At 43.4% G+C, this 26,345-nt stretch overlaps 1 protein-coding gene across 1 annotated transcript in view; it reads right to left on the minus strand.

Moving 5' to 3' along the window:
• The window catches only part of fbn2b (fibrillin 2b), a gene marked incomplete at both ends in the record, with an annotated part of 110,306 nt that overhangs the window by 10,115 nt on the left and 73,846 nt on the right, over positions 1-26,345 (minus strand). Inside the window, 38 exons of the mRNA XM_080736369.1 lie at positions 343-474; positions 1,206-1,328; positions 1,443-1,562; positions 1,970-2,095; positions 2,229-2,294; positions 2,603-2,755; positions 2,982-3,107; positions 3,452-3,571; positions 3,703-3,831; positions 4,299-4,415; positions 4,785-4,910; positions 5,985-6,110; positions 7,007-7,132; positions 7,642-7,713; positions 8,272-8,421; positions 8,568-8,693; positions 9,360-9,485; positions 9,672-9,740; positions 10,358-10,519; positions 10,746-10,868; positions 11,406-11,528; positions 12,041-12,166; positions 12,306-12,428; positions 12,699-12,821; positions 13,839-13,964; positions 14,826-14,951; positions 17,279-17,401; positions 18,579-18,704; positions 19,177-19,302; positions 19,978-20,106; positions 20,290-20,415; positions 20,679-20,906; positions 21,761-21,886; positions 22,159-22,209; positions 22,766-22,903; positions 23,870-23,989; positions 24,291-24,416; positions 25,956-26,081. Of these exons, the coding sequence (XP_080592495.1) occupies positions 343-474; positions 1,206-1,328; positions 1,443-1,562; positions 1,970-2,095; positions 2,229-2,294; positions 2,603-2,755; positions 2,982-3,107; positions 3,452-3,571; positions 3,703-3,831; positions 4,299-4,415; positions 4,785-4,910; positions 5,985-6,110; positions 7,007-7,132; positions 7,642-7,713; positions 8,272-8,421; positions 8,568-8,693; positions 9,360-9,485; positions 9,672-9,740; positions 10,358-10,519; positions 10,746-10,868; positions 11,406-11,528; positions 12,041-12,166; positions 12,306-12,428; positions 12,699-12,821; positions 13,839-13,964; positions 14,826-14,951; positions 17,279-17,401; positions 18,579-18,704; positions 19,177-19,302; positions 19,978-20,106; positions 20,290-20,415; positions 20,679-20,906; positions 21,761-21,886; positions 22,159-22,209; positions 22,766-22,903; positions 23,870-23,989; positions 24,291-24,416; positions 25,956-26,081 (4,710 nt within the window). The remainder of the gene's footprint in view (positions 1-342; positions 475-1,205; positions 1,329-1,442; positions 1,563-1,969; positions 2,096-2,228; positions 2,295-2,602; positions 2,756-2,981; positions 3,108-3,451; positions 3,572-3,702; positions 3,832-4,298; positions 4,416-4,784; positions 4,911-5,984; positions 6,111-7,006; positions 7,133-7,641; positions 7,714-8,271; positions 8,422-8,567; positions 8,694-9,359; positions 9,486-9,671; positions 9,741-10,357; positions 10,520-10,745; positions 10,869-11,405; positions 11,529-12,040; positions 12,167-12,305; positions 12,429-12,698; positions 12,822-13,838; positions 13,965-14,825; positions 14,952-17,278; positions 17,402-18,578; positions 18,705-19,176; positions 19,303-19,977; positions 20,107-20,289; positions 20,416-20,678; positions 20,907-21,760; positions 21,887-22,158; positions 22,210-22,765; positions 22,904-23,869; positions 23,990-24,290; positions 24,417-25,955; positions 26,082-26,345) is intronic.

Raw genomic sequence — 26,345 nt, forward strand, 5'->3', positions numbered from 1 at the left:
GAGTTCCCTGATGTCATCAATATTAATGATGCCCTGTTAGATAGATCCCTGTGATGCCAGGGGGAACAAATCCCTTTTATGCCCATATATGGAGATCCCTGATGTCCAGATCCCTGATGATGTCCACATCACTGTGGCTTGACCTCGCTTGTCGCCCTGAGGCATCTTACTAGAAGTAAATCCTGTTTCTCCCATATATGGCCAATACAGATGGCGCCCTTAGGCGTCTTACTAGTATATAACTGGTACGGTATATTTTGGTCGAATCTAAATCTATTTCCCCACCCAAATACAGTATGAAAGTCTCAACAATGGGGAACCTCCTGGAATGGCTTCACTCACCCATACATCCCTCTCCGTCAGGCCGCCGCTGCATGCCAGCAGGACAGATACACATGAAGGTACCGATCAGGTTCTTACACGTCATGCCCTTGGACTCACAGTCGTCCAGGCCCTCTGAACACTCATCCTGGTCTGAAGAGACACGGAGCGAGAAAGAGGGGTATAAATAGCGGCAATTAACTACACTTGAGTTAATGTCATCTCAATGACAATAACGAGACACATTCCTGTGGACACATGCAGAGTGAGAGAGAAACACGAGAGAGGGGAGGGAAAGAGAGAAAAAGAGCGTAGCCTATAATAAAGAGAGAGAGAGATAGACCCATAAGCAGAGAGAGAGACATTAATCCATTTTAGACCGGGAACGCATTGTTACGCATTACTTTAGCCATTATTTTATGCTTTAACTATTGAAAAATAGCAGATATACAAGCTCACAGCGCGGCACCGAGTGCCGCGCTGCAAGCTTGTAGATCTGCTATTTTTGAAAAGTCTTTGAATATTTTTAGCCCGATTCTACAAATGTCTTCTAAATCGTTTTTTTGAAAAATGCATGTTTCAATGTCAGTGGTTATCAAACTTTGTCAAGGACCCCCTAGAATTATATGTATTTGACCCCATCTCAAAATATTTTGTTCCAGGGAAATAAATATTTTAGTTATAAGTGTTCGCTTTCAAAACTATATATTATTCAAAGATATGCAAAAAAAATAATGATTTTTCAAAATAGCAAGCTCGCAGCGCGACTGTGAGCTTGTATATCTGCCATTTTTCAATAGCTAAAGTATATAAAATAATTCCCGGTCTTAATGGGTTAAGCTAAATGTTATTCCTGTGGAGAGACCATCTGGCTTCCTGCTCACCTCTGCACATACGATGATCGTCTCGCAGCACATAACCCGAGGGACACATGCACTCGTAAGAGCCAAAGGTGTTGACACAACGGAACGCACACAGCAGGGGGTTCTGGGAGCACTCATTGATGTCTGCAGAGAGAGAGGGAGAGAGAGAGAGTATAAGGGAGGGAGAGTACACAGGTTAGATTTGACATATCGCTTAGTGATGCATAAAATTAATTGTGTATGCGGTATAAGACTGACCTTCGCATGTCATCATGGGCCCGGGTTCGAAGCCCTCGTGACAGGAACACTCGAAGCCTCCCACCACATTGCTACAGGTTCCGTTACCACATGGGTTCCCGATGGAGCACTCGTCAGTATCTATAGGGAGAGACAAGTCAGAAGGATATTATTAAACTATGATTTTGGGTTCCTTGCACATCTTTCTGAAGCTGTTAAAAATATATATTTTCCTGGTCAATTAATCTCTTGATTATGTTTGTGATTATTCAATTATTATAAGTAATTAATTATTCCATGGTAAAATAAAGTACACCATAATGGTAAATCACACTAGTTGAAACCAAACAGACTTATAATTGCTTAATATGTTTACCCAGCTTTCAAAATCCATAATATTTTATGGAAGAAAGGGTGTGTAAATAGCACATTTTAGAAACTTATATACATTTTTGAACTAAAATCAATCACTGAAAACTAAACACAATTTATTGTATATTAAAAATATATATATGTAAAAACAATGATGCAGGAGAAGCCAAACATACCAACACAGTTGACTCCAGTGTAGTCCAGGTTGTATCCAAAAGGACACTCGCAGCGGAATGAGCCATCCGTGTTGATACAGATTCCATTCTGGCAGACGCCTGGGTTGTCCAGACATTCATTCATATCTACAGACCCAGAGAAGGTGAGAGCCATGAGTGACTGAGTCTAACTAAATATCAATTTAACTGTTGACTGTATAATTTTAACTGTCAAGAAATCATGGGATGGAGGAAATTAAGTTCCTGTTGGTTCTCTTACCTTCACGGGCGTCGCCAGGGCCAGGCAGGTGTCCATGGCCATAGGGACACAGAGTGTCAAAGGCAGCTAGATGGAGACACCGTATACAAAGCCACAAGTTAGACCAAGACCCACTAAGAGGATATTCTGTCTAGTCTAGAAGGTTTGGCTGTGCTAGTTGGCCATTGTCACTTGTCTACACCTGTGTGTTGTTTATTTGTAGACAACATACCTATTATTTTATGCTATGTGCGTTAGACAGTAGCACTGCAATTCTTTGACCACTTACCATGTGTTCGTGGCACTTAAGCCAAATAATTCTCTATGGATAAGAGCATATACTACTAAATGACTACATTGTACCGTATGTGTGTGTGTGACTGTGAAACACTCACCCTCACTCTCTCGTGGACACAGCTCACAGGGGAGTCCCCAGCCCTCGCCAGGCATCTTGCTGCAGCAGCACTTAGCCTTAGTGGTGTTGAAGGCTTTGGGAACAGAGCACTTCCCAGCCTCAAACTTGGTAAAGCAGAAGCTCGTTCTGGTGTCTGCAAGGGCACAGATAGGGTAAACAATTAATGAGGATATATTGTTTTTGTACCGTTTGGCATTTGAGAAACATGAGACACATGAAGGCAAATATTTGTACATTACAAGAAAATCTACTAAATATCTCATGGAGTTCTGGAAGACACATTGCATGCGGCAGTTCAAGAAACACTATTTCTACGGCCTACGGTTGACTGTAATGGTTTGCACAGGGTTTGCTCTCACCGAAGCAGCGGCGTCTGTTGTCAGAGAGCACAAAGCCGGTTTGGCAGATGCACTCGAAGCTGCCAGGGGTGTTGGTACACGTGCCAAACTGGCAGATGTTAGGCTCCACTTCACACTCGTTGATATCTGTGCAGGGAGGGAGGGGGCGGAGGTCAGCGGCACGGAGTGAACTGTGATTTACATAATGTGAAGAACGTGTGTGTACATTTGTGTGTGTGTGTGTGTGTGTGTGTGTGTGTGTGTGTGTGTGTGTGTGTGTGTGTGTGTGTGCATGGTTGTGTGTACACGTGTGACCAGATGTCTGGGACACCCTGAGCTGTTTGAGCAGGTTCATATGAGTGTTTATGGAAGACATGAACTCATTCTCTGTAGAACTGTGTATGTTTGCCTGTGAAGAACTTGACTCATAATTCTGTTAATCCCTCTTGTTTTCCTAATAAGAAAGCGTGTGTGTGCGTGGGTCTACCTACCTATACACTGGTCATTCTGCACCTCGTATCCAGGTGGACAGATGCAACGGAAGGAACCGTCCAGGTTCTGGCAGGTTCCAGGGGAGCAGGTGCCGGGCAGACTCACACACTCGTTAATATCTGAGAACATGGGAGAATGTGAGAGTGAGCCAGAAAAAAGAGAGAGAGAGAGAGAGAGACAATAGAGAAGAAAGTACAGCAAAATAACAATAATGTATACTGTATCTACCAATCCACCAATGCTGACTTACCGACACAGTTCTTTCCGTCGGGAGTGTTCTCGTAGCCGTCGTGGCAGAAGCACTGGAAGGAGCCCAGTGCGTTGATGCACTGTCCGTTCCTGCACACCTGGCCCTGCAGAGCGCTGCACTCGTCTATGTCTGGACAGAGGGAATCAGCACAACCAGGGAGTCAGGAGTCTCAAACATACTGTAGTCCAAGTATACCAACACCAGAGTTTCATCATTCGTCTAAATGTTGGTTAAATAGCATTGCCGTGATGACAACAGAACAGTCAGTTATCAGCTGGTCTAACACCTGTGCCTACTAGTAATGAGTTGTCTATGTCTCTAATTGAGAGACCTTATTAGCAGATTGACTGCTCATCCATGCAAGTAGAATACAATTTCCTATAAAGTGTACGTTATCATGGTACCATATTGTCACAGTCAGGCAGAAACCTCATATTCTCCTACTGTAGTTTAAAATGTGCATGTTTTTTTTTCGTAAAGTAAAGCCATGCTTCATCATGCCAGACTGATATAGCAGATCTACAATTTCCCCTCCCCTGGGGACCGGAAAATACATCCTTTCCCCTATAATACAGCTAAAAGTCAGAGATACATACCCATGCAGTCGTTGTTGTGTGTGAGTTCAAAACCAGGGAAGCACAGACAGTTGTAGGATCCCACGGTGTTCTTACAGGTGCCGTTACCACATGGCTGTCTGTCACACTCGTCAATGTCTAGAATACACACACAGAACAACATTGTAGTGGTTAAATATAAGTTAATAAAATATAATGGTGAAAAAAACATACTACTGTATGTGGTTGTGTGACTAATTCAACAGCGTTCTTGTGCAGTGGATAAACTTTAAACTATTTCATTTATTTTATGCTGTGTCATCTGTTTTAATAATGTACCTCCAGAGATTCCAAATCTCATCTAAGGACATCCGTAAACAATGGGAATCAAATCAAAGTGTAGTTACTAATTAAGTTAACATAATTATTACCAACAGATTATCATAGGTTATTCTGCAGGAAGAGGTGGAATAAAGTACAGTGTGTGCGTGCGCGTGTCTGTGTGTGCGTGCATTGTTTTAGACTCACCCATGCACATGGTCTGATCAGCAGTGGCCTTGAAGCCATTGTGGCAGAGACAGCGGTAGCTGCCCTGGGTGTCGATACACTCTCCATGGCTACAGACGTTAGGAATCTCCTGGCACTCATTACGGTCTGAGTGGGGAAAAGACAAGAAAAGTTCATATTCTGAGCATAAAACCCAACTAGAAAGGTGCAATTCTGACAAATTGCAAGTACAAAAAGCAGGTTAACTTTGCTGGCAAAAACATCTCGGACCGAGAACAATAGTGTGTTTCCCATAGCAACCACACTAATTACTGAATGTCTCCAGGTCTCCAACACTGTATGTAAGACGCGGAGTTACTATGGCACATTACAGTATGAGTCTACTAATGGTACAAGTGGTTCTCAAATGTTTTATTTGCAAGGACCACCATAACTCTGAGAGTGTACAATAGTAGTAATAGTAACAGTATTTCTTCATCGTTTGAGTAAATAGTTGTAAATGATTGTAATGTTTCCGTACTGCTGTTATTTAGTGTAATGCATCAAACTCACCGAGACAGATTCTGTGAATGTGCAAACACACCTAGCAATAAAAAATCGAACCTCTGTTCGAAGTGGAGCTGTGTGTGTGTGTGTGTGTGTGTGTGTGTGTGTGTGTGTGTGTGTGTGTGTGTGTGTGTGTGTGTGTGTGTGTGTGTGTGTGTGTGTGTATTGCAGTTGATGCTCAGGGCAGGCTAGACTCAACAGCACCTCTCTGGTCACCCAGGGTTACTACATACAGGCTACATACAGACCCACAGACCCACATACCCACCCACATACCTACACACACGGCCACGTATAGGGGAGCTTGTGTTCCACACAGCTCCAAAAATATTTCTGGACAGTATAACCCCGACAATTCTGTCAATGTAACTCGAAAGCGTAAATGGACACATAAACGAGCACTCAGGATTTTACTGTGCATTTACAATCATCCATAAACCAATATTAATTTCAGTCAGTCGAAGGGAAAGTCTAGCGTAAAAAACAGGAAACCGGTATAAAGTAACACTTTGTCCTCAACCACCAAGACAATGTCGTCATTTGCCCTCCTCACGGGTAAATTGATAGTTCCCCCTCACAGCTACCAAAACAATAAATAAGTCCACCTCCTTGTGTTTTTGGAAGTGACACGTGACGTCTCAGATAATAGTCCCCGTCATTATACACCAGACTTACCCATGCAGGCCCCGCTGGGGGACAGTTTGAAGCCAGGCGAGCATTCGCAGCGATAGCTTCCCGGAATGTTGATGCAGTTGGCGTTCCGCTGGCAGAGGTTGTCGCCGCTGTTGCACTCGTCAATATCTGAGTAGGAGGAGAAATGGAGGTATCAATCACCGACTCTATAACTGTCTCATCAGAGCAGCCCGGGGTAGCTAATATACTGTAGTGGGCATGCAGCAGGGGAGCAAATACAGACTGGCGCCATTTTGGCTCCCGCTCAGCAGAAGCGGTCGGTCGCTGACTGCTACTGTGTGATTGAAAGGCCCTGGAAGGCGACTGCGGGCTCCCGTACGCGGCCAATATACTTGTCTTTACAAGAGGATAACTCATGTTGGGGAAAGGAGAGCATTAACTCCACTGAGCGGAGTGATTGTAAAACTGTCTTCCGTTTTTTTCTTTTTCGGTGAGTGAATGTCTGTCGGTGTGAGTGTGTGTGTGTGTGTGTGTGTGTGTGTGTGTGTGTGTGTGTGTGTGTGTGTGTGTGTGTGTGTACGTGCATTAGTGTGGAAATTGCACTAAAGTTGAAGTGTATGAGAAAAGTATGTGCATATAATGTTTGAAGCAGTGTCCGGAGATGGTTTAATAGTTTGTATAAAGGGAGGGGATGCGCGCACGCACGCGCACACACACACACGCACACACACACACACACACACACACACGCACGCACGCACACACACACACACACACACGCACGCACACGCACACGCACACGAGAAGAGAGAGAAACTCACATAGGCTCAGTAGGAAAGGTAGACAGAAACGGCGAAGTTATTTGCACTGTTAATAACATAACGGTGAGCGTACAAAAAAATGTACTCGATAAAACGATGGCTTTCTGTCACGCTAAAGACATACAGCCAGAGTGAGAGAAAGTAAGGGATTCAAAGAGCGAATCCCTTCAAAGAGAGATTGAGAGTAAGCGATAGATAGAGTTAAGAGATGTCCATGAGATACATGTATATTCAGCGTCTTACCCTCGCAGATGAGCAGAATGTTGTTGTAGCTGAAACCCATCGGACACTCACAGCGGAAACTTCCAATCTGATTGATGCACACGCCGTTGGCACAAATACCTGGGATCTCTCTGCACTCGTCAATATCTGCAGGGTCACACACAGAGCAGTTCTGAGTGAGCATACGGTAGTTCTCTTTCAACTTTGTCTCACTATTTTGGGCATGACGTTATATAGGTCAAAATATTCAAAGATTTTCAAATAAATGCTATATAGCCTGGTGCCTCAAAATGTTACTCACAATGAGTTATTTGGTATTTTTCTTACATGAAAACATAACGTCACTGCCAGGCAGAAACCTCGTATCTCCAAGTTTCAAATGTGTATGTTTTTTTTTCATGAAGTAAAGCCCTGCTTTACCATACAAGGCTGTCGCACAAAACGAGTGAAAATAGTAGAGCTACAGGTGTGGTGTGCTTGCAGATCGGCTATTTTCCTTACTTTAAATAATTTTTTAAATTATAAATACAAAACGAACGGTTTTGGACATACAAGGTTTCTGCCGACAACAACGATAAACACAAGTTGTAAAACAGAAATGAGCATGGGCAGACATCATGCCAAATGCTTGTAGGAACACGCTTTGATGATCTTACCTATAGGTTTGCCAGTGTGTATGTCAATGATGAAGCCAGGAGCCTGGTTACCACAGAGTAACTGGTATTCAGCTACGATGGGCAGAGAGAGGAGTCAAAACATGAAATAAGGAACAAATGAAAGAAATGAAATCATTACTGTGTTGGTACTATCACTCTGCTCTAAGTTAGAACTGTGTTCTGTTGGTACTATCACTATGCTAAGTCCCCGCTCTTTCAGTGTTGTACAGCTCAGAGGTTTTCAAACCATTTCTTTTGACAATGGACCGGACTGCAACCGATTCTGTCCTAGGGACCCTGATATGAAAGATGTTTGATATATTTTGTTCAAAATGTACTAATTATCATAATTGTACGTGTAAAACATATTCGAGGTGATGAATAGATCAGTCACTCATACATTTTTGTATTGTTATTAATTTCAATTGAATTGAATCATAATTAAACTACATTTGGCTGGGAATTCGACAACCTTTAGTTGTGTGACTGTTAGCCAGCGTGTGTGTGTGTGTGTGTGTGTGTGTGTGTGTGTGTGTGTGTGTGTGTGTGTGTGTGTGTGTGTGTGTGTGTGTGTGTGTGTGTGTGTGTGTGTGTGTGTGTACGTGCGTGTGGGTGTGCGGTATCACTCACAGGTAGCAGGCGTGGGACAGGCCTCACAGGGTTTATTCCAGGCCTTGCCCACGTTGTAGGCACAGCAGCACATCTTCTTGGTCATGTTGAACGACAGCTCGTTCTCACACGTGTCATTGAAGTTACGGTAACACACGCTCTTCCTCATGTCTGTCACAGAGAGAATCAAAACACAACACACAGGAGGGGACGATCAAAGGATTGTATTGATTTATGTATGCATTTACAGCATGCATGTATGTGTTTATGTATTGCCATGTTCAGAACAATACTGAGGTCTTAGAAAGGTCACTTACCCATGCAGTTGTTTCCTCCATTGACCTGCATGTATTCCGGGGGACAGACGCAGGTGTAGTTGCCCAGTGTGTTGTAGCAAGTACCAGGGCCACAGATTCCAATGTGGGCTGTGCACTCGTCAATATCTGCACAGGAAAATGGAAATATGAGGCGTGATGAAAGATGACTAAAATGGAGAACCTGACCTAGAGGTAGGGCATTCACGAATAGTGATTTTTTGTATTCGAATTATTCAACCTCAGAGTATTCGAATAGTCGAATATTCTACAGGACTGGCCAAACTGACAAATATTAAGTAAGCAAGAAGCGAACATTGTGAAATTAGCCGATCTACATGCTCACAACGCCTCGCAACGCCTCGCAACGCCTCGCAACGCGTTGTGAGCATGTAGATCTGCTATTTTCACAATATTTACTGTATCTGCGGAACCGAGTCACATTAAATGTAATACCTACAATTCCAAGTGCTTTTCAGGGAGGGGGTCCCCAGTTCAAATATGTTTTAATAATATTTTGGGGGTCTCGGCCTAAAAAGGTTTGGGAACCCCTGGTATATAGCATTAACACATTCATCCACCAAGGGCATTGACAACTCATTCTAAACAATAAAAAAATAAAAATAAGCGAATATTCGACTTTGGTGAACAACGTCGAATAGTGACTTTGATATTCGAATATTCAAATATTCTAATATTTGGTGAATGCCCTACCTAGAGGCTAGTCCGGCACATACACAAAGAATTGTAACTCCCTGAAATAAACATTTGTACATCCCCCTCTTCAGCTCTTACCCTCGCAGATGCGCGTCTCTTCATTGAGGTAGTAGCCTGCTGGACACTCGCACTGGAAGCTGCCAAAGGTGTTGACACAGTTACCGCCCTGGCACAGGCCCGGCAGCTCCTGGCACTCGTCGATATCTGGGACACACGGACAGCATTGCTCAGATAATGTCGGCAGTAAGATTGATCGGATAGCTAGCAGAAGCATACCGTAGATAGATATACAAAGATTGTGTTCCTAATATACTGCTGTGGAGACTAATGTACTAACATTTTTTGCAGGCATGCAATCAATAAAACGGCAGAGAAGATGGATAGTTTTACCTTCCAGGATAACAGTTATAGGGTTTGGCCTGAATCCCTCTCCTCCAGGGCACAACGTCTTGTACTCCGCTGAAAACAACACAGAAGAAAGGAACATCGTTTCATCAACGTGAATCTATATGGTGGAATACCATCAATACATGTATCAGTCACTCAGTCATTCAATGAGCCTATCAATTAACTATGGCACAGTCCTCCTGCTATACCACTAACATGTGGAGCGCCCTACCGCAAGCCCTAAAGGAGTGTAAATCCCTAACTTACATAACTCCGTAAAAATCGGTCTGAAAAGTCACCCTACAGACGGCTGCTACTCGAAACTTGTAAATAGACTAAGCCCATAGTTACCTCCCCTTTTCCACTGTAAATATCTTCTGTCTCTTTTTATTTTATTTTCCTTTTCTTTTCTTTTTTTCTTCTTTATGAATGCTTTTATCCCCCCTTTGTTATTGATAATATCCTATGCAAAGTACTGTGTTCAATCCGTCTGTCTTTCAATGTTATATCAGATACCGGTACAAAAAGTGGTTCCTGTGTAAATAAGCCGAAAAGCTTACTAGGATCTATTTTTAGTTGACCTTGTACCAGTGATTTGTGCTGTCATGAAACTGTACTTTTTCCTATGCAACCTTCTAATAAATTCTTCAATCAATCAATCAATCAATCAATCAATCAAACAAACATACTGGAGTTGGGGGCGGGGCACAGTTCACAGGGGTTTCCCCAGGCTCCACCCAGGGAGCAGCAACAGGAAGCCCTGGTCACGCCCACTCCGATCTCTGCACTGCAGGAGATTCCTCCGTCTCCCCGTGCCAGCGTATCAAGGAAACAGTTTCCAACACGGGTATCTGAGAAGGCAAAGAGAGAAGGAGTTAACATACCGACCAGTATCAATACACAAGCGTTCTCCTTTCATCAGGCAGGACTGGGCAAGAGAGTGTTTATAATAAATAAAAATGAACAGCATTTTATGCTTCTCATATGTCTTTGTGCTGAAAGCTATTTCGCAGAGGGTTTGCCTCATTTCACCCTCGCCTTGAGATTTACGACGCTCATGTTTTCAGATCTACTCACCCACACAGCCCACTCTGGTGGGGTTGAGCTCAAAGTCGCCCGGGCACTGGCACACATAGCTCCCCGGGGTGTTCATGCACAGCCCGTTAATGCAGTTCACCGGGTCAGCACACTCGTTGATGTCTGCAACACATAATGACACACGGCAACTTTAACCACGCACATTAGCTCCACTTAATGAGTCCATGTTCCGAGGTTGCAGAGAAAGGAACAAATGTGACAGAGAGGTTAAGAGCTGAAGGAAATGAACTAAAGGCTAATGTAGATACATAATGATTACCAGGTACTTATGTATGAATGTGATTTATACATAAGTACCTATTTTGCAATGTAAACACATCATAACTGGCACAGTGGTACTAAAGGACTTACCTAAATATCATAACAAGCTGGTTCAAGTTCTGAATGACTACAATGGCAGTTAAATAACTACATAGCTCACCTAATATCTAATATATGTTAACATTTATTATTAACTACCGTAGTTGAAAGCTACTCTACAAACATTTTAGCACTGTTCAGAGTATGGTATGTTTTCTATAAATATGATGCATATCAAAGTAATTAAAAGTAAGCTATAGCCCTTTCTATTCCAGTGTATTTCTCTACTCAAACGACTCCAATTGATGTGGAGTTTTAGAAGTTCTACAGTATACTGACCAGTACAGTTTCCTCCACTTCGGTCCAGTTCATAACCGTCATCACACACACAGCGGAACATTCCTGGAAGGTTCTGGCACGTTCCAAACACGCAGATGTTTTGGAAGTTACACTCGTCAATGTCTACAGTGGAGGAGACAGTTAGTGCACACATTAGTTACACCACTTTGATGGAAAGGAGAGGAAAGAGCAAAGAAGAAGCTAAGGTGGGTACAAAGGTAGATTCTACAAAGCAAGATAGTGTATGTACTGTATGGAACCGTAAGTCTGATTCATGCATAGTTGTGCGTCGGGGTTGCAGACCGAAAATAGCATTCATAAGCTCACAATGCGACACGTCATCGTAGTACACATTTCAGGATTTGGTTCTGTAAGATTAAGCCAGATGTATATTAAGTTGTACGATGCCTGTCCCTGCCAAAAGATAGCTGATCTACAAGCTCACAACATGGATGTGATGCGTTGTGAGTTTGTAGATCTGCAGATTTTCTGAGAATAAATGAGCCGGTGCCCACACTACTGTTGTGGGCACTATACAACTTAAGACTGTAAATACAATACATCCTGTAGCATATATATATTATTCTGGAAAAATTGAACCAAGATGACTTCTAGTGACAATACGTTTACTGTACCTTGGCATGCCTTGCTGTCTTCTGTAGGAGTGAAGCCCATTTCACACTCACAGCGGTATCCTCCCGGAGCATTCAGACAGTGGCCATTCTCACACAGGTTCACGTTGTCCGCACACTCATCCATATCTGAAATGGAATGTACAGAGAGATACTTTAGATGTTAGAAGATCCTATCTATGCATGATTCTGTGAATTGTGAAGGTGAAAACTGTAGTGTTAATCAGTGTTTCAACACTGTTTGCAAGGACACGTGCATGTCTCATACCTGAGCAGGAGAAACCGTCTCCGTTGAAGCCCTCTTTACAGGTACAGCGATAGGACCCAGGCGTGTTGACACAGTCTGCATTGGGGTTGCAGTTGTGGTCCTCCGCAGAGCACTCATCCTGGTCTACAGAGAGAAAGAGAGACAGAGAGAGAGAGATGGACAGACACAGAGAGAGAGAGAGAGAGAGAGAGAGAGAGAGAGAGAAACACAGACAGAGACAGAGAATGTCATAAAACTATTTCACATGACAAGTGTTGGGTCCTTTTGGTTCCGTCTATAACACTGAGGATTTTACTGTGTAGGGGTAGAACTCATCACGATATCATACAGTATGTGGACCTCAGTTACAGTAACAGCAATATCAGCTGTAATGTGGAGATGTGCTGTACTTACCCACACACTTGATGCCATCTCCCACCCAGCCATCTCTGCAGCGACACTTGAAGCTTCCGGGAATGTTGACACAGGCGGCGTGCATGTCACAGTTATGAGCCCCAATCTCACATTCATCAATATCTGAGGAGGGAATCAGAATAGCACTAGATAAATAATTGGAAATGTTGCACGAATGCAATGCATCAGGACTTTTTACGGACAACGGTAATGGTAAAGCCTCACTCTGTAAAGCCCTTAAGTGAGATGTTGGTACAAAAGGAAAATAAAACGGATACAACTTGACTTTTAAATGAATTACTGTGTCTAGACCAGTGTTTGCCAACCTTTTTTTCTGCCAGGGCACGTTTTACCAGTTTTTATATATAGTTTGTTGATTTCTTTTGATGCAGTAATGGTCTTTTTTCTTTTCTTTCTTGAGGTATTAAAACGTTTTTTAAAGCCCTTGAATTGTGACTTCACTGTCAAATTTCAAAGGGAACACCAACGCATCTTAAAGGACACACCAAAGGTCCGCAGCACAGTGGTTGGGATTGGACATGCACAAATAGGAAACATGCACAAAGCATCTTCAAACACCTCAATGCGTGCTATGATTAATTTGCCTACTTGTTTTTCTTACTATTCTATTTTTTCATGTGCTACAATTTGGAACCAAAGCCAAAGAATTTGCACTCTTGTGTGCTTGCATATAACATGTAACAATAACAATGTATAATCTAAATGTACCGTGATGTTCACTGAGCTATAAAGAAATAAGAGAAAAGTGAACATTTTCTGGTTTCAAATCACCGACGGAGCAGCATATATTACAAGCCATTCATAACAGCGGCGTACATACGATACTTCGCATACTTTTCTTTGTTTAAGAGTTTCCCATAAATAAATAATCATCAGACCCTGTACGGTATGCATGGATGAACCCTCTCCCACAGCAGTTGGCAGACACATGGGCACACCATGGCCCAGACCGCTCCATCACAAATCTGCCCCTCTCTGTGTGTGTGTGTGTGCGCGTGCGTGCGTGCGTGTGTGCGTGCGTGCGTGCGTGCGTCTCTGTGGAACAAACATAGTGATTGTGCATGATGTGTTTCTTTGTGTGTGTGAGTGTGCTTGCAAGCACGTGTGCGCGTACGGTACCTGTACAGCCCGTGGAGCCCTTCTTGACAAAGTATCCCAGCTGACAGTGGCAGATGAAGGAGCCCTTGGTGTTCTCGCAGTCACCGTGGAGACAGATGTTTGGGTTCAAGTCACACTCATTCACATCTGATGGAACAAGACACAGACATCATTAGATTGTTCCTGGCCTTGGAGAATGGACTAACAGAGAGCAATTCTGACAGAGCGAGTCATTGCTCAAGTTATCATATCGTTATAGCTGTCTGTCGGCTGAGAACCTTGTAAATCAGCACATGGAAGAAAGGAATCCTTTGTTCCAATGGGTCCAATGTAGTTATTATCTCCAATATAACCCATAAGGAACATTACATTTTCACCACTTTAACCATTATTTTATGCTTTAGCTATTAAAAAATAGCAGATATACAAGCTCACAGCGCGGCACCAAGTGCCGCGCTGCGAGCTTGTAGATCTGCCATTTTTGAAAAATCGTGAAACATATATATGTTACAGTCAGTTTGGGTAACTCAGTCAGATCGTGGTAAGAGCGCTTGTTTTGTCGTTCACCACACACCAATCACCACCAGATGGCGACAACAGCCATTCACTAGTGTAGGCGCTGACGTCACTCGTTTGCGACTCTCTTTCTTTATTTACTAGCCTAGCTCGGCAGTGTTTAGCCATTAGCTTACTATGCCTTACTCTAACCCTAACCCTAACCTTAAGCTCAGTAAAACTATGCCTAACCCTAACCCTAACCTCCGTGGGGTGAGGCGCTATCATTCCTGCCGACGCTACGTACGAAACATACGTAAGTTCTTCAGAAAACCGTTAGGATTTAGATGACATTTATAGGTATTTTTCAGGCCTAAATGGGATAAATATGGAGATGCAAGGTTTCTGCCCGAACAGCGACAATATGACAGACACAAATGAAAAGAAAGAAAAGAAGTAAGACATCTGACTGCTTGTGACTCCTGGGTGATAAAAGCATGTATTTTCTCTCACCGATGCAGGTCCTCATGTCCATGGAGGCCATGAAGCCGTCGTAACAGAGACAGCGGTATTCCCCGGGGATGTTGGTGCACTGGCCTCCGTCGCAGATATCTGGGCTCTCCTCGCACTCATCGATATCTGATAACAGGGTTCCCACACATCGTTACCAATTAATTTCCAAAACTTTTCCAAAACCTTTCCAGAATATTTAACCCGATTTCCAGGACTATATAACAATAATTCAGCTCAATAACGAGTCGCTTACTCTTATGCGCAATGCCCAAAGACAGGTAGTGTGTGCCAGTGGTTCGCAACCTTTTCAGGCCGTGATCCCCGAAATAATCATATTTGAAGAGAGTTGAGGAATTTTGTATAACACGGTTTTATTGTGAAAATAGCCGATCTACATGCTCACAACGCCTCGCAACGCGAGGCGTTGTGAGCATGTAGATCTGGTATTTTCACAATTTCTGCCTCTAATATTTGACAAATTGTTTCGTTTGTCATTTCAGTATTAACAAAATCAATAACGAAAGACAATGCATAGTTATTTTTTTCCAGGACCTTCCAGGACCCTTGATCAATTCCAAAACTTTTCCAGTACTGGAAAAAATATTTTTCTAATTTCAAAATATTTCCAGGAATTTCATGACCGTGGGAACCCTGTGATAGGTAGACGGCAGGGATGGAACTGATTGCACTACAATTCAGGCATTTAAGCAGACGCTCTTTATCCAGAGCGATTTACAGTACAATAAGCAAGGACAGCATAAGGTAATGCGTCAAATGCATAGAAATAGTAATCTAGGATCATACGTAAACCAAGAACTGTCATCAGTCTAACAGTAGAATAAGCCAAAGATCTATAGGGTGTGCCAAATGTAGTTCTAAGAGCGGCCATTTCTTGGGTAAACACAGCCTTACACAGGTGTTCTGATTAGACTATAGCAGGGGTCTTCAACGTTTTCAGGCCGGGGACCCCCAAACTGATGGAGAGATGGAGCAGGGGACCCCCTACCACCTCGTAGGATGGGGGGGGTGGGGGCTACGACATATCGTAGGGTGGGGGGGGTGGGGGCTACGACATATTTTTTATTTTAAACATGTACAAGTTACAGCGAGCAGGGTGGGCCGTACCACTACCATTTCTAAATATACTACTTATTAACAGTTTGGCTGCTCTTGGTAGCCAAACACGTTCACAGACGAGATAAGGTTTCCATGGTAACCCGCATCTCAGACGCTTGCTACGGGTGCTGGTGAAAGAAAAAACTGCATACGTCATGACGCAACGCAGCCAGAAGCAACCGAGAGCGGCCATTATCCATTGACTCCTATTCTATACTGAAACATAAAAACGGCTTTATCTTGAAATAAGGTGCAAATAACGCCGAGGAGGCCGAGATCAGCTTGTCTTCACGGCGACACTATGCCGTGATGGTCGGCCCCGGTTAGGATTTTAGTTTTCGCGACCGTTTGTAAACAAACAGATCTCCTTCCTGGATCGTCAGTGTACACCCACGTGCACACGCACGGAGCTTCCGGGGCTCTTCAAAATAAAGCGCAAGTGAATGGTGGCGTCCTGAGTGTTAACTGAGAACCAATGTCAATAATATCAACAATCTGTCAATTGCATAGTAATCATGTATTCAAGCTATTCAAAATGGATAGAATCATGATTTATTTTTTAACATAAATGTGAAAAATGAAAAAAAAAAAAAAAATGAAATCTTTTTTTTTTTTTTTTTTTTTTTTAAGCAATAATTTCGCGGACCCCCTGCAGTACCTCCGCGGACCCCCTAGGGGTCGCGGACCCCCTGTTGAAGACCCATGGACTATAGCATTAGTTCTATGCAATCAAACAATTGAAACACCTGTGTTTTTACCCAAGAAATGGCCGCTAAGGACTACAATGACGTAGGCGCTGGCACACACTATACATTCATCTGTACATACAAACTATAGCCACTGTAGGATGCAGTGCATGTACTGACACTTCTTAATACAAGACTAGTGGTTTTCAGACCAAGGACCCCCTACTGTCAACAGTGTTGGATTCATGTTAATGTGTATTTTCAGACATTTAACCACAGAAACCCTCAATACTTTGTCAACTTGACCATTCGCTCTTTTTTCAGCGCGAGGCGTTGTGAGCTTGTAGATTGGCTATTTTTGGCTACAGTTCTCCTCAGAATAGGGATGCTAGATTTTAAGTGGCTAATGTAAAAACAAATGGAAATGGCAGAGTTACCACAGGGGGACCGCCAAATCTTTGTGTGATAGGATACACAAAGATTTGGCGGTCCCCCTGTGGTAACTCTGAAGACCCCCTAGGGGTCACAGACCCCCTGTTGAAGACCCATGTACTACTAGGCTATATATTCATGCCAGAGAGGTCTTTTGGGGGATAGATTATGTGAAATATACTGTTGTTCGTGAACATAAATATTACTACAGTACATTACCTGCACAGGTCCTGAGGTCGGGCATGAGAGCATAGCCTTCGCTACAGCTGCACTCGTAGCTGCCGTCTGAGTTGGTGCAGTGCGTGTCACAGCCTCCGTTCATAATGGTACACTCATCAATATCTGCAACGAGAGGTTACAATTACATGGCTAGGTTAGGGCAGGGGTGGGCAACTTTGATGATGGTGAGGGCCACTATATTTCCAACTTCACTCCAGAGGGCCACATTGCATATTGCTACGTCCTACTTTGTCATTCTAGTATCTCATACAATAGAAGCAAAAATAGCAGATCTACAAGCTCAAAACGCATCTTGAGCTTGTAGATCGGCTGTTTTTGCTTCTTTTAAATTGGAATCCTGAATATTTTTTTTTTGTTATTTCTTAATTGGAATCCTGAAATGTAACATTTTGATTTAATTTCAAACGCATTTCAAACCCTAACCCTAACCTAAATACAAATACATTGGACATAAAAAAAAACATTTTAATACTACTATACTAGTCATTAAGCTACTGTACCAATATAGAATGACGGAATTAAAGCAGGTCATGTTTGGAATTGTAACAGCTGAAACCAATAATATATTCAGTATTCTGGTATTAACCTGTGGGCCGCATTAAGTGGAGGTGCCGCCAGTTGCCCATGTATGGGTTAGGGTAAGGTTCATTTCGTCATTTTCTTTATGATTAGCACTAAAACTAAATTGTGTTTTGTGTATCCACAGCGACATTATCAGTGCACAATTGAAAAGGTTTTTCTTGTGTTATCTTTACTCGCAGGTACATGGCATACGATAAATAGAGGATCAAAACAAAGTACCGTATATAGCACAATACATTGCTGTAGCTCCTACATTAAGTATGTGGGATTGGGGACGTGGCTGATTTATCAATGCACAACAGGTGTGCAGTCACAATTTATAGAGTGTAGTGTTTCCCAAACTTTTTCCTGGGATCCAAACTAGTGAAAACAGCAGATCTACAAGCGAGTGAGCTAGTAGATCGGCTATTTTCACTACTTCTTACAGATTTGTTTGGGAACCAGTGGTATAGAGCAGTGTTTCTCAAACTTTCACATTTCAAGGTATCCCCTTAACTCTTACAGTATACAAATGGAACCATTTGTTCCATTTGTACACTGTCAAGAGTTACAGACTTGTATGGGTCAATTTAGACCCCCCTAAATTAACCCACAGAGTACCTGAAATCCACTTTGAGAACCAGTGTTATAGAGTATGCAGTCATAAACCCACAGTGTTTGGGAACCAGTGTTATAGAGTATGCAGTTTTAAACTCACCAACACAGCCCTGCCGGTCCGGTGTGGCCTGGTAACCCGTGTCACAAGAGCATTGGTAGTTTCCCACCATGTTGACACAGTGGCCGTTCTTACACAGGTTGTCACTCAGCTGACACTCGTTCACGTCTGCGAGAACACACAAAGTATCATACATTATATCACCTGTGATGTACTGTACAACTGGTTCGGAAGGTTACTTTCAATAACTTGAGTTTTAATCGCTAGCCCCAAGACGCAGAGAAAAGAGACCATATACAGTAAATGAAACATTTTCAGTTGTTTACAGCAGCTTTAGTTTACCATATTTAATAATAACCGTGTCCCCTTTATTTGTTGTTCAGGTATTTGCCAAGAGCATTTGTACATACTGTACTGTACAGTACCTGGAATGTTCCCTATGCATTTACCCGTTTATCCTAACTATTAGGAGCACTGGTCGCTATCAATGCAGTGCCCGGGGAGTGGTTATAGGATCAGTCTTTTACTCAAGGACACTTCGACAGTGCAGCCTGGAGGGGGATCGAACCCGGGGGACCTTCCTATCGCCCAGACGTCCACTCTAACCTCCTGAGCCTCATGAGTGATGTATAACACCCACCTTCACACACGGAGCCGTCGGTGCTGAGCGCGTGTCCGGGTGGACATTCACACTCGTAACTCCCGTCCGTGTTGATGCAGGTCCCTCCGCGACACAGCAGGGGGTTCCTCTCGCACTCATCGATGTCTGCCAGGATTCAGGGAGAGATGGATGGAGGAGAACGTGTCCCAAAGACAGAAGAGGAAGAATTAGATGGGGGGAAAAGTAGAAATTACAGAGGGAACACACAGGGCGATACAGTATGGAGATGTTTAGGCCGACCAGATTGGACTGTGATTGATCGGACAGTTCTGTATTTTCGTGCACGTGGATATAACAGATGCTGTTTATGAGTGTGATATGTTGTGCTCCTGTGTGTGTAGGCCTGTCACAATTATTACATAATCGCCTAATCGCAATTATTTGACATAATCGCAAATTATTTTGTCATAATCGTTTCCACTTTGAAAAATGTTCATTTATTATTTTAAAACTTTCACATTTTCAAAAATAGTGGGAATAGCAGATCTACAAGCTTGTGAGCTTGTAGATTGGTTATTTCCACTATCAATGTCCATTTTTAAATATAAAACTTCAAAGACTAAAAGCCAAACAGAAATGTAATTGTCAACGACTCAATTAAATCATTAATCGCAATTATTTGAGTGACAATTAATCGGCATGTAAAATGTCATAATCGTGACAGCCGTGTGTGTGTGTGTGTGTGTGTGTGTGTGTGTGTGTGTGTGTGTGTGTGTGTGTGTGTGTGTGTGTGTCTGACTGTGATCTGTGAACTGTGATGTTGCATGAGTGCCAACTCACCCATGCAGTTCTTCATCATCATGAAGCCGCTCTCATAGCCCTCGAAGCACTCGCACTCAAAGCTTCCAGGTGTGTTGACACAGGTACCGTGTCCACACAGGTCCGGGGAGATGCGACACTCATCGATGTCTGGTGAAACACGCAGAAGACAGGAAACACAATGCGTCATTACATCGTTTTATATCAAAATATGGAAATAGAGGGGACTTGAGACTGAATTCAGCATTCACGCAAAGAATCTAAAGGACTGAAAAATGATCGCAAACTGTGGTGGGAGTTCTTATTTTAGGTTTATATTCTGTCCATCCATACCTGTGCAGTTCCTCTCCTCTGCTGTGAGAGCGAAGCCGTTATAGCAGCGGCACTTGAAGCTGCCGATGGTGTTCCGGCACGTTCCGTGACTGCACAGACCGTTGAACACCTTACACTCGTTCACGTCTAGGAAGAAGAATACGTAGTGTTACCAATAAGCTCAAAATAGTATACAAAGTACAGTGACGCACGGCACAAACACACAACCTAACACTTTCTGTACACTTTTTTGGAAAAGATCTTCCTCCTATAGTATAATCATAATACCTGATCATCATGTTTTAGGGGGGGAGAAGTCATGGCACTGCATCTTTAATGTTTAATCGAACTGTGTTTAATAAGTGTACTGTAAATGCTCAGACAGACGAGTATGCTAACGCCTCTCTTGCCTTTGTAGAAGGGTCGGCCGGTCAGTATGTCCCCGCGGTTGGCGAAGCCAGGCCCTCTGGGACAGATGGCCCTGTACTCTGCCGTGTCTGGTTTGGGACACTCCTCACAGTCGATGCCCCACGCGGCGCCCACGGAACAGCAGCACATGTCCACGCGGTAGCGGCCGGGCAGAGGCGCGCCACACTCATCCTCGTGCCACTTCATGTAGCACTGCTCACTGCGCACATCTGGTGGAGAGGAGGACAGAGGTAAGATGGTATGACAGCATGAAAGTAGGTCCAAATGCAAAGGGTGAATTTAGTCTAGAAATGTGTCATTTGAGTTTCTTTATATAGACATATAGTGTTAATTTATCCATTGAGAGTTAAAGGTAGGGTAAGTGATTTCACTTAAAGGAGCTATAGTCAACTTTTTCATTGTAGGGCCGACACTTTGTTTACATCCTAGTCTATAGACTACAATGTAAACGAAGTGTCGGTCTGACAATGGCCAAAATGATTATTTTATCATTATTTTACGCTTTTTGTGGTCATTTTTGAATAGAAACACATAATATATGAAGCTTATTTTTTTATAAAATATTTTCGAAACATTATTTTTATTTTAGCATCCGTTTTTCAAGAAAAAGTTGACTATAGCTCCTTTAAGTTTCAGTTTCAGTTTTCATGTAGGTGACAGGCGGGGGCCTTCCTCCTATCGTGATCAAGTGGGGGCAGGCCTTGGTGCACGTAAGGCACGCCCCCACTCGACCATGATTAGAGGAAGGCCCCACTCTATCATGTTTGAAGGAAAATGTGTCAACCAACAGTTTTTGAAAATGTTTTTTTTTTCTCCTCACAGGAGATACGGCTGAAGTCTCTATAGTAACTGGTGCTATCAGAACACAGACCCATTTTGTTATTATTTGAATTCAATGAAATCACTTACCCTACCTTTAAATGAACACCCCTTATATAGATTTATAGGTGTACACTATATCAGTATCACATATAATTGTCTCTACCCTTTGCAATTAAACGTTATTACACAAGAGGTTTTATTGGCTATTAGCCTGAGCACAGGTTGTGTATCCTCTACTTGCCTACACAGGTGCGTCCGCTCCCGTCCAAGGTGAGGCCCTCGGCACACTCGCAGCGGAAGGAGCCCTGAGTGTTCACACAGCGGCCGTTGGTGCACACGCCGGGGAACACCTCACACTCATTAATATCTACAGGGAGGAGGACATGGTTAGGTGACATCGTGACACTGCGACACACACACACACACACACACACACACACACACACACACACACGCGTGATCGTACACTCAGTTAATGTCTACATGGAGAACACTGAAGGATATTAAAAGGACAAAAGAGACAAATATGAAATTAATGGGCTTTGGCATTGGGTCTATAGTGCACCACAGGGATGTATGGGTCTGTCACAGCTGATGACTGCACCGCTTGTGTGCTCTGATGTCACAGGGCCATCCTACCTTCACAGATGAGACCTTTCATACGAGCGAATCCCCGAGAGCAGGCGGTGTCTGGGGAGGGAGAGAGAGAGAGAGAGAGAGAGAGAGAGCGAAATCTATGTTGATTAATGTGTCTGTACTGCCTTTATGGAGGTTGTACATACAGTAAGTCAGGGGTCTTCAACGTTTTCAGGCCAAGGACCCCTTAGTTGAGAGAGAGATGAAGCAGGGACCCCCACTACCTTTTCATAGATTCCATATAGTTTCATCGTTTGACAGCACAATCATCAGTGTATTTTGGATTCATGTCAATTTGTGTTTTCAGATATTTAACCACTTGAGCCGTCATTGCCTAATAAACTTGACCTTTTACTCTGTACTTAGTCTGCTCTTTTTCCCCTCTACACCAAACCTCTTTGCTGAAAATAGCCGATCTACAAGCTTGTAGATCGGCTATTTTTGGCTACATTCCTCAGAATATGGACACTAGGGTTCAAGTTGTTAATATAAAAAGGTTTGGAGGACCCCCTGTAGTAACTCTGAGGACCCCTTAGGGGTCCCGGACCCCCTGTTGAAGACCCTTGCAGTAGTGTGCGCGTTGTGCATTTTGGTGAGACTGAGTACTGACCGATCTCGCAGCGTTCACAGGGGCTGCCCCAGGCGGCTCCCAGGGTGGAGCAACACTCAGACTTCAGCGTGGCTCCGTTGATATTGACCTCACAACGGCCATCTTGGATGTTGAGCCAGCAAGTACCCTTCATACTGTCTGTAGAGGGCAAACAGAGGAGGGGGGGGGGGGGGGGGGCAAGGAGTTAGATTAGAGGAGAAAGGGAGGGGTATTAGGATGCGGCGGGAAAGCTGGGGCCTTTTCAACCACATAAAAACACGGCACCCACTGTGCAAACCTTCCATGACACAATAATGATCAGGTTGTGGCAGTTAGTATGAGCGACGGCCACGCATCACCGGGTTTAATCCCATGCTATTGGGTAATAAATGGACTGAGTAAGTGTACAGTCATAACACCGACACCATTTCTCCTAAAACCACAGGCCCACCCAGAGAACAAGACCGCAATTTACTCTCCATTTCTCCCACCTCCGGAGTGATGAGACTTTTGAAATAAAAACAGAATTGAACAAAACCAGAGGATGTCTTGGCCTCTGACAGCGGCCAACTCATACATTGCTGTGTGCATAAGTATTTATTCAATGAGTCATACGCCATTCCAGTTACAATAACATCTGCATTCTATATTAGCATTTAGCTGTCTCCGAATGGTTCCCCAAAACTGACAAGCCTCCAACAAAGGAATTTTTCTTTGTAGCCTCCAGAGTCTACAAAACACGCCAGACAAAAGAAGAAGAAGAAGAAAAAAAATCCCTGAGCAAATTTATACTGCATGTCATTTTCAATCTTGGGTTTGAATCTTCTGTGTAAAGTAAAACAATCCTTGTGTTATTGGAGGCTGTGCATGCATGTATCTCTCTAATAAATCATCCTCGCACGCCAGCGTGCCTAAAATCTGACGACGACAGTGTCCCTGGATGGCTTCTCTAAATCCCCGGGGTTTATTTACAAAACTGAAGAATGAACTTTGATTAAAACAAACGACATCTGAGCTGCTCTGTCATGTGCTCCCTCCAGCGGCCACCTCCTCGGGAACGCGCAGCGCTGCTGTAATTTGTGTCAGGCATTTCGGGAGGGGCGGCACGGTGTCAGGTCTTCTTACCCACGCAGATGGTGTTGGTGGAGTCCAGCTTGCTGCCATGGGAACACTCGCAGTTGAAGGACCCGGCCACGTTGCGGCACACTCCGTTGACACAGGGGCTCGACTCACATTCATTTACATCTGCAATGTAAACACATACCACACGACTTACAGTTCAGGGCCGAGGAAGACAGAAACAGGGGTTGGGGAGATTAAATGGGGTCATCCGCATCGTCGTTCGTCAGTTGAGAAAGACTCAATGACAGTAACATTCTTTGTCCTTGAGCCAAATGTTCACTGGATATACACTAGAGCACATCTGGTAGTAATGATAACTCAAACAAACAGTGACCTTCGCAGTTGGTAAAACATATGTGCATGGGCTGGCGGCCCACGTGCCCGTACACACGTGCCAGGGTGTGTGCGAGTGTGAAATGCTCACCTTCACACGTCTCCGAGTCGGGCTTGAAAACAAAGCCCTTGGGACATGAGCAGGTATAGGAGCCAGGAATGTTCCTGCACAAGCCGTTGTCACACAGCAGATGGTTCACTAAACACTCATTGATGTCTGCAGAGAACAGGGGAGGAGAAAGAAAGAAAGAAGGGTTTAATTATGGTCCTTTGTTTGCTTCATTACACGTCACACGAATGAAATGCCTTTGTAGTATGAGGGGAAGGGACTTTCATTGAAATCCATACAACACTTGGGCCTATATACTTTGAGGGTGGTAAAATGGCGTGCTAAGCCGATAACTACCCAGCCGCAATGTTTTCTCAAGATTTCCCTGGAGGGCGCTAACAAAATATCCCATCGGTTTTTAAGATTTCAAAGTGATTTTGATGTACTGGAGAAGGGGTTCTCAAACTAACTTGGGGTCAGGACCCCAAGTGGGGTCACCAAATTATTTTGTGGGGTCCCCAGATGATTAGCTTAATGTAATTTTTTTTCCTCACTCAACGGTCATTCTTTCGAGACAGAGTCTTTAGCTAGCTAATGAAGTGAAAAGAGCGACCGAACTTTTCCTCGACGATGGCTAGCCAGATTGCTCAACGGTAAACAAACCAACATACAATATAAGTGTATACAGGGTATCTGCACATTTATAAAGTGACAATTTAAGGACTTTCAATACCGTTTTAATACTTAACCAGCCAAACTGTTAAATATTAAGTAAGCAAGAGGTGAACATTGTGAAAATAGCCCATCTACATGGCATGCTCACAACGCCTCGCAGTGCGAGGCGTTGTGAGCATGTAGATCTGCTATTTTCCACAATATTTATCTCTAGAACTGAGTCACACCTACAATTCCGAGTGCTTGTCAGGGTGGGGGTCCCCAGTTCAAATACGTTTATTTTGGGGCTCACAGCCTAAAAAGGTTTGAGAACCCCTGTACTAGAGGTTCAGGCAGCTATACAGCCCTCACACTTACATCGTACCACCGATCCGACCAATATGTCTGAGTCATATTGGTGGGGGCTTTGTCAGAGTACCCGTCGTACCCGTCTTTGTGCCCATACTGTATTTGGAGGTTTCTGTCTGTCTTCTTGTGTTGATTTCATTGTTCCTATCTCATTAGTCCGAATCTGGTGAAAGTTAGCATGGTGAAAATACTATGCCTAAACCTAACCCTAACCTCAGTAAAACTATGCCTAAACCTAACCCAAACCCTAACCTCAGTAAAACTATGCCTACACCTAACCCTAACCTCAGTAAAACTATGCCTAAACCTAACCCTAAAACCTAACCCTAACCAAATTAGGACTAATGAGATGTAGGACTAATGAGATGTAGGACTAATGGGCAGTCCCTGATTCATGATTATCGAGATGCTAAACCAATGCAGTGGATGTGCCTATTTAGTCCTTTAGCAACAGCTGTACTGATTCCATTGCTGTCAAACTAGTTCATCCACCAGTTGCGCTGCTGAAAACACGAACTGCCCCATGAACTGCACTCATACTACAGACCTTGACGATTGTGTCGTGTTTCACCAATTATCAAGCTGCTACCTTTATTTAAAATATGAAAACAAAGCAAGAGGATGAAAAAAAAAATACACATTCTCATTTAGAACATGCCGCTGAGCGTTCCCTGGCCGACTCACCTTCACAGTTCTTGCCACTGGAGTCAGACTCGTAGCCAAAGTTACAGTTGCAGCGGTAGCTTCCTCTCAGGTTTTCACACGCACCGTTTTGACAGATGTCGGGGTCCAAGCCACATTCATTGATATCTGATGGGAAATTGGTAAAATAATTTAAAAATATATATCAATCATTATGAAATGTGGATTAAATTGCAGTGTATGTTATAGATAGGGCATTAACCAAAAAGTCGACAAGTCGACTCAGTCAACTTCATTACACAAGTCGACTCCCACCAGGGAAAGTGGAAAAAAAAAATGAAAAAAAGAAAAAAGACAAAAATCCTTTGCACCAACTTTATCCTGTTGGATCCAACATTAAATAGGAATCAGGATTATTATTATTCAATGGTG

This window comes from Nannobrachium achirus (assembly GCF_963921795.1).
Source record: "Nannobrachium achirus genome assembly, chromosome: 1".
Taxonomy (NCBI): Eukaryota; Metazoa; Chordata; class Actinopteri; order Myctophiformes; family Myctophidae; genus Nannobrachium; species Nannobrachium achirus.